General features: G+C 42.1%; 1 protein-coding gene across 1 annotated transcript; it reads left to right on the top strand.

The window, feature by feature from the left end:
* Positions 1-3,003: 3,003 nt before the first annotated feature.
* On the top strand, positions 3,004-6,603 carry LOC112076993 (thioredoxin domain-containing protein 6-like; the record flags this gene model as incomplete). Its single annotated transcript, XM_070441525.1, has 6 exons — positions 3,004-3,584; positions 3,710-3,767; positions 4,055-4,158; positions 4,260-4,381; positions 5,230-5,340; positions 6,441-6,603. Coding segments are annotated over exons 1-6 (591 nt in total), but the record flags the coding sequence as incomplete, so codon positions are not given.
* Between the last annotated feature and the right edge of the window lie 1,446 nt (positions 6,604-8,049).

Below are 8,049 nucleotides of genomic sequence, written 5' to 3'. Positions count from 1 at the left end.
ATGCCAATTGCACACTCGCTCAAAACTTGAGACATCTGTGGCATTGTGTTGTGTGACAAAACTGTACATTATAGAGTGGCCTTTTATTGTCCCCAACACAAGGTGCACCTGTGTAATGATCATGATATTTAATCAGCTTCTTGATATGCCACACCTGTCAGGTGGATGGATTATCTTGGCAGAGGAGAAATGCTCACTAACAGGGGTGTAAAAGAAAAAAATGTGCACAACATTTGAGAGAAATAAGCTTTTTGTGAGTATGAAACATTTCTGAGATATTTTATTTCAGCTCATGAAACATGGGACCAACACTTTACATGTTGAGTTTATATTTTTGTTCTGTATACATGCAGGGCCGTTACTCGAAAAACTAAGAATAGGTCAGTTAACCCCCAGTTTWACTCCTTGATGTTTYAACCACATTCTAACCTGAAAAGGGCAATATGATCCTGTTGATAAATACTTTATGGGCAGAGTTTCAGCCTGGCTTTGAACTGGTAAAATCTTAATCCATTTAAGTTATTCAGACCATGGGAGATGTTTTGAGCTCAGACCTTTTGCTCAAGAGCAGGGAATAGACGTGTGTGTGAATACAAAGCCAAATGTGGATATGTTTTTCACCGTGTAGATACAACCAACTAACATTCCCTTTTGGATCACCCTTCCATGGGCCTTTTCTTCAGTCATATGGGGGTGTTTTTTTTCAAGCCATTTTATTTGTATGCCTCTCACCATAAATAAAGGTCACGTTAAATTGTTGATACTTTTCATAACCTATTGCACATTCAAAAGGATTTAATGTTATTCACTCAAGAATYGTCTTTTTAAATGTTATTCACCACCATATTTTGTTTCATTTMATTTATTTAACCTTTATTTAACTAGGCAAGTCAGTTAAGAACAAATTCTTATTTACAATGACGGCCTACTAGAAGGCAAAAGGCCTCCTGCGGGGACAGGGCCTGGGATTAAAAATAACAAATAAATTAAATAAAAATATAGGACAAAACACACATCACGACAAGAGAGACAACACAACACTACATAGAGAGAGACCTAAGACAACAACAGCATGGCAGCAACACACGACACCATAGCGTGGTAGCAACACCACATGACAGTAAGAGTGTCCATGATTGAGTCTTTGAATGAAGAGATGGAGATAAAACTGTCCAGTTTGTGTGTTTGATGCAGCTCGTTCCAGTCGCTAMCTGCAGCGAACTGAAAAGAGGAGCGWCCCAGGGATGTGTGTGCWTTGGGGACCTTTAACAGAATGTGACTGGCAGAACGGMTGRTGTATGTGGAGGATGAGGGCTGCASTAGATATCTCAGATAGGGGGGAGTGAGGCKTYAGAGGGTTTTAAATGTCAATTTTAATGTACTGTATGTATGAGGACCAGCTTGACTTGGCAACCTCTGGGGTTTAATATGTTGAGATAATTGTCATTGACAAGTCAACATGGAATATATACCCTAAACTGTTAGTCGTAACCCATTCGGCTGTTTTCAGCCCTCTAGCAAAATACAGGGCATTCGGAAAGTATTCAGACCCCTTGACTTTTTCCACATTTTGCTACGTTACAGCCTTATTGTAAAATTGATTAAATTGTTTRRCCCCCCTCATCAGTCTACACACAATACCCCATAATGACAAAGCAAAAACAGGTTTATKAAAAAAAAAACWGAAATATCAAATWTACATAAGTATTCAGACTCTTTAATCAGTACTTTGTTGAAGCACCTTAAGCAGCGACTACAGCCTCGATTATTCTTGGGTACCAAACATTTTTGCAGAATTGAAGTTCTACAAGAACACAGTGGCCTCCATCATTCTTAAATGGAAGAAGTTTTGGAACCACCAAAACCCTTCCTAGAGCTGGCCGCCCGGTCAAACTGAGCAATCGGGGGAGAAGGGCCTTGGTCAAGGAGATGAACAACTGGGCAGTTTTATCTCCATCTCTTCATTCATGGACACTCTTACTGACACATGTGGCTGCTTCACGTGATGTATCGTTGTCGCTACCTTGTCTTTCTGCTGTTGTCTATGCCCAATAATGTTTATACCATGTTGTTGTCATGTGCTGCTGCCATGTTGTGTTGCTACCATGTGGTGTTGCTACCATGTTGTAGTCGTGTGTTGCTGCCATGCTATGTTGTTGTCTTAGGTCTCTCTTCATGTAGTGTTGTGTTGTCTCTCTTGTCGTGATGTGTGTATTGTCCTATATTTTTATTAAATTTATTTGTTATTTTTAATCCCAGGCCCCATCCCCGCAGGAGGCCTTTTGGTAGGCCTTCATTGTAAATAAGGATTTATGTCATGCGCCCAAAGTCGCGTTTTCCAGTCCTCCGTCTGCATTATTTCTTGATGTGCATCAGTTCTAGTGTATTATTATGGAAAGAGGTTTGGAAATTGGTATCTCCATAATGACAATCTAAATAGCATCGCTACAAGTGGTAAAACGTTGTCACAACGTGCACGCGTGCTGCTCTCGCGACTCAGCCAATAACAGTAGTGCTCTCAACACACACACACACACACACACACTCCTCCAGACCACTCACTCAGCAACAGCCTGCTCAAAGTCAAGTTGCGTCGTGTAATGGCASCCTTAAACCGATGCCACACGAAACAATCTGGACCAATAGCCCCAAAATRAGCAACCAATACATTTTCACCAGCGWCATCGTTTTCAAAGTATCCCAATTTGTATGTAAAACCTAGAACATGGCAACACTGRCCTATGTTTTGAGATGCAATGCAATTACGTTGCAGGCAATTTCTTGMGGGTGACACACGTAGCAACCCAGATGCAATTTTGTTGCYAGCAACATAAATTGGTCCAGATTGTTTAGTGTGGCATCGGTTTAAGGCTACCATTACACGACGCAACTTGTATGCAAGTTTACTTGCTTTGTGAAACACCCCCTGCAACTTGCTTGTATCCAGTTGACACGTTTCAACTTAGTGCAATCAGAGCTGGTGATTGCAACAACCAAAACAACCAAAACAAACACCTGTGTCACATGATCCATTCTAAGGTTCAGAGTTCAATCCAGTTGTCATGTCAACACAGCTGTCAGTGCTGCGCAGCACAACCCGCAAATCAGCGTTTACAGAACAGAGACTAGCATAACAGTAGATGTATGGACATGACTGTACATGGTTTAGCAGTCAAGAKATATCATTTCGAATAGAACCCAAACCTCTCCCTGACCAGTTTCGACTGAAATTGTCCACCATTAACTGTGCRAGCTTAGTTCGTTGCTAGCTTGATGCTAGCTAGCTAAATGGTAGCCTGCAGAGACACACCGAGCTTTGTGCTAATAGCAGGTTGTGGCGCCACACAGCGGCGAATCCATACCCGAAGAAGAGCGTTGCTTAGCAACGACAAGGCAAACAAGCTCTTGCACTACAGCTAGTAGAGTTKGCTAGTTCAATAGTTTACAACGCAACCGCTCTCAACTCAACMTATAAAGACTTATTTTTGCTTGCAAATAACGTTTGGAGATTTATTGTTAAAAATTGTGTTCTCAGATGGTACATTAATAAGATGGCTGGCAAAAAGAAAGAAGTAAGCTTGCAGGTCAGTCGGTCAAACGTACTTTTTTTGTTGTTGCAGATATCCAAGTTGGGTGTGATGGGCAGCACACTCTGTGATCAGAATGTAACGTTAGCTAACACTGCTGTTCTTGGTACTACTTTCTCCAGGCGTCTGTCGCAAACCAAGAGCAATGGGATGAGATGCTCGCAACTAAAGGTTTAACAGGTAAGAATGATTTGCTTTGTTGCATATTACGTTTTCTTACTTACGTGTAYCCGTTTCACTCTGGCTGTATGATGTGACTTTTACATTTTTTTAGGAGTATGTTGTGACTTGTTTGTTTCATTATTGCCATGAAAACGTACCTCCTACTCGGTTTATTCATAGAGGAATGTATCATTCACTTCCACTGCATGCTGCTGCCCCCATGTGTTCATGCTGCTTACTGCAGGATGTGCCTACATGGTGTTTACTGTACTAACACGCCTGTCCTGTGTCTCTGTCCCCTTCAGTTGTAGATGTCTACCAGCAGTGGTGTGGTCCATGCCGTGCTGTTGTCAGCTTACTGAGGAAGATCAAAAATGAACTGGGAGATGACTTGTTACATTTTGCCACAGTAAACACAACAGACACATATCATTCAATCTAGAATTACATTTCTGAAAAAATTATATTGAAAAAAGGCTTTTGTTTAAATTGAACTGGTTTTCCTTGCAGGCAAAAGCTGACAGTATCGATGCTCTAGAAAGGTACAGGGGGAAGTGTGAGCCCACCTTCCTGTTCTATGGGGTAAGTCCTGATCTCTCTCTGTCTCTCTCTGTCTCTCTCTGTCTCTTCTTGTTCTCTCTCTGTTCTCTGTCTCTCTCTTCTCTGCTCTCTCTCCGTCTCTCTCTCTCTCTCATGCTCTAGCTCTCTCTGTCTGTCAATTCAATTTCATTGACTCTTATTGAACATGAGCAAGTTCAATTGATTACTTACATTGTCAAAGTATAATCCTTCGAAAAATTAAATCAAAATATATGCTATATACTATACAATATATATACTATATCTTTATATATAAATACAATGGTGGGACCAACAGCAACAATAAATAGTAGTCAGTGACATGGGATTCCATTAACAACTCATACAACAACAATCATTAATCAGAACACACAAATACATTAAAGCAACAGTCATAGACATGGCAATAGACCTTGAAGACAGAACAACATGACGTGGTATGAAAGCAAAACAAACTCAGCTAATGGGCAATATTTCATCAACATTATTTGCATTATTTCACTCTCTCTCTCTCTCTGCTCTCTCGTAATGTTGATCTGGAATTGTGCAGGTTACTGTAGATGTTCTGTCTGTCTGGTCAGGTGGATTGCATCCCTGTTACTACTTTCACCATCATTCATTTATTATCATTTCAAGACTGGTTAAGCTACAATCTACACAAATAGTGTTCTGCACTGAAGCAGATTAAGAAACTCAACCACAGCTGAAGTGTCTCCGGGGGGGAGGGGCGGGAATTCGGTCCTCAGCCGCTACGGGGCCGGCTAACGCTCCTCTCCCTCCAGCAGGATCGGTGACCGTAAACTCTTATCTGGGTTCAGGGGGGGAAGATGTCCTCGGCTACGTGGGCTAACGATCCTTCCTCCTCAGAGGATGGTGACCCTAACCTCTATATCTGGTTCAGGGGGAGATTGGTCTCAGTGCTACGGGGGGCTAACGCTCCTCTTCCTCCAGAGGATGTGTTGGAGGAACTGGCCAGGGAGAAGACTGTCCTGGAGAGGGGAGGGAACGCAGAGTGTGAGTCAAAACAGACCACAACAACAACAACACACATAAACACACACACACTCACACACACACCCACACCAAACACACACACACATGCACCTTACAACAGCAAGGTACACTCAATATATTCATCACATGCTGATGCTTGAGAGTTTAAAAACTGTCTTTTCAAACATGACCTGACCTGTAGGATACACGCTTTGGTGTGCTTGTTCAGGTGAAAGATGAAAGGTTTTGATAGATGAAGTAAGAGGAGAAGGATCAAGTGAATGATGATATACTATGGTTATGCTAGCTACTTATCTATTACCTAACACTGGGCCACTGTTACTTCGCTTCTTCCGTCAACTTTAACAGTGCTTTTAACCCAGTACTCTCTGTAGTTTCCAGACAGTAAATCCTACACGGTGTCAACGTTTAACCAAGTGTTATTACAGTAACTCTCTTGTAGTTTCCAGCAACAGTAAAATCCTACACGGTGGCCACTTTAACCAGTGTTTTACAAGCCAAGTAACTCTCTGCTAGTTTCCAGAAGTAAATCCTACAGCGTGGTGCATACCCCTTTTATTAAAAAACAGGTTTTTTGGGGTTTTTACAGTAACTCATACTGTAGTTCCAGAAGTAAATATCCTACACGGTGGCCACACATTATACCGTGTTTTACGTCTTGTTAGATCCTGCGACAGACAGTAAATCCCTACCACGGTGGCCTAACTTAACCATGTTTACACACCAAGTAATCTCTGTAGTTCCAGACAGTAAAGTACCTACAACGGTGGTCACTATTACCAGTTGGTTTTTACTAGTACCCCTGTAGTTCCAGACAAGTAAAATCTACACGGTGGCCAAACTTTAACCAGTGTTTTACAGCCTACGTAACTCTCTGATAGTTCCCCCAGACAGTAATCCAGCACGGTGTCACTTTACACCAGTGTTTACAGTAACTCTCTGTAGTTTCCAGACAGTAACATCCTCACACGGTGAGCCACTTTAAGCCAGTGTTTTACAGTAATACTCTCTCTAGTTCCAAGACAGTAAATCCTACACGGTGGCGCAACTTTAACCATGTTTTACAACAAGATAACCTCTCTGTACTCCCAGACAGTAAATCCTCACGGTGGCCATCATCAAACCGAACGCAGTGGTCTACGGCAAAGCCAGTGAGATTATCATGAAGATTCAGGATGCCGGGTTTGAGATCCTAGTCACGAGGAGAGAAACGCGAGCGCTTGAAAGCACGAGAATTTCTAACCAGAACAAAGTAGGAGAGGTCAGTAGTTTTCTACAGAACTAAAGTTAGGAGAGTTAGTAAGTTTTCTACCGAACTAAGCTGGAGCGGTCAGTAGTTTTCCTACCAGAAAAAGTAAGGAGAGGTAGTAGTTTTCTACAGAACTAAGTAAGAGAGGTCAGTCAGTTTTCTTACCAAACAAGTAGGGAGAGGTCAGTAGTTTTTCTACCAGTAATAAGTAGGAGACGGTCAAGTAAGTTTTTCTACCAGAACTTAAGTAGAGAGGGGGTTTCAAGTTGTTCTTCCCTCCAGAACAAAGTAGTAGAGGTCAGTAGTTTTCTACCAGAACTAAGTAGGAGAGGTCAGTATTTTCTACCAGAACTAAGTAGGAGAGATCAGTATTTTCTCCAGAACTAAGTAGGAGAGGTCAGTAGATTTCTACAGAACAAAGTAGGAGATTCAGTAGTTTTCTACCAGAACAAAGTAGGAGAGGTCAGTCGTTTTCTACCAGAACTAAGTAGGAGAGGTCAGTAGTTTTCCTACCCCAGAACTAAGTAGGAGAGGTCAGCTGTTTTCAACCAGAACTAAGTAGGAGAGGTCAGTAGTTTTCTACCAGAACTAAGTAGGAGAGTTTCAGTAGCTTTCTACCGAACTAAGTAGGAGAGGTCAGTAGTTTCTACCAGAACAAGTAGGAGACGGGTCAGTTAGAATTTCTACCAGAAACTAGTAGGAGAGGTCAGTAAGTTTTCTAACCAGAACTTAAGTAGGAGAGGTCAGTAGATTTCTACCAGACTAAGTAGAAGAGGTCAGTAGTTTTTCTACCAGAACTAGTAGGAGAGGTCAGTAGTTTTCTACCAGAACAAAGTAGGAGAGTTCAGTAAGATTTCTACCAGAACTAAGTAGGCGAGCTCAGGTAGTATTTTCTACCAGACTAAGTATGAGAGATAGCAGATTTCTATCAGAATCAAGTAGGTATGTCGGTAACAGTACAGAGACCAAAGTGTTCACCTGTTGGTGGTTAACAGCTGCACTGTCCGCTGTCTCTCAGGGAAGATCCATCTTACCTGCTAGGCTACCTCCACAGTCAAACGACTTTCATTCTACAGCCTTCTACCCAAGTCAAACAGATCTTTCCTTCAGCTCCCAAGCAAACAGACTTTCCTTCAGCCCCAGTTCAAACAGACTTTCCATGTCCGCCTCACCAGTCAAGACACTACGATCTTCACTTCCAGCCTCCAGTAAACAGACTTTCATTCAGCGCTGCCCTCAGTCAAACAGACTTCATTTCAGCCCTCCCAGTCAACACAGACTTTCGATCATGCAAATCTCCCAGTCAAACAGATCTTTCCATTCAGCCTCCCGTCAAACAAGACCTTTCCTTCGCACTCCCAAGTCAAACAGACTTTCCTTCAGCCCTCCACAAGTCAGACTTTGGCCTTAAAGCCATCTTGTCCAGTCTATTGACCACGACTATTCATAATCAGCTCT

Source organism: Salvelinus sp. IW2-2015, unplaced genomic scaffold (genome assembly GCF_002910315.2).
Source record: "Salvelinus sp. IW2-2015 unplaced genomic scaffold, ASM291031v2 Un_scaffold4184, whole genome shotgun sequence".
Classification (NCBI taxonomy): Eukaryota; Metazoa; Chordata; class Actinopteri; order Salmoniformes; family Salmonidae; genus Salvelinus; species Salvelinus sp. IW2-2015.
Note: the sequence above shows the minus strand (reverse complement) of the source record. Positions and strands in the feature narration are given on the sequence as shown.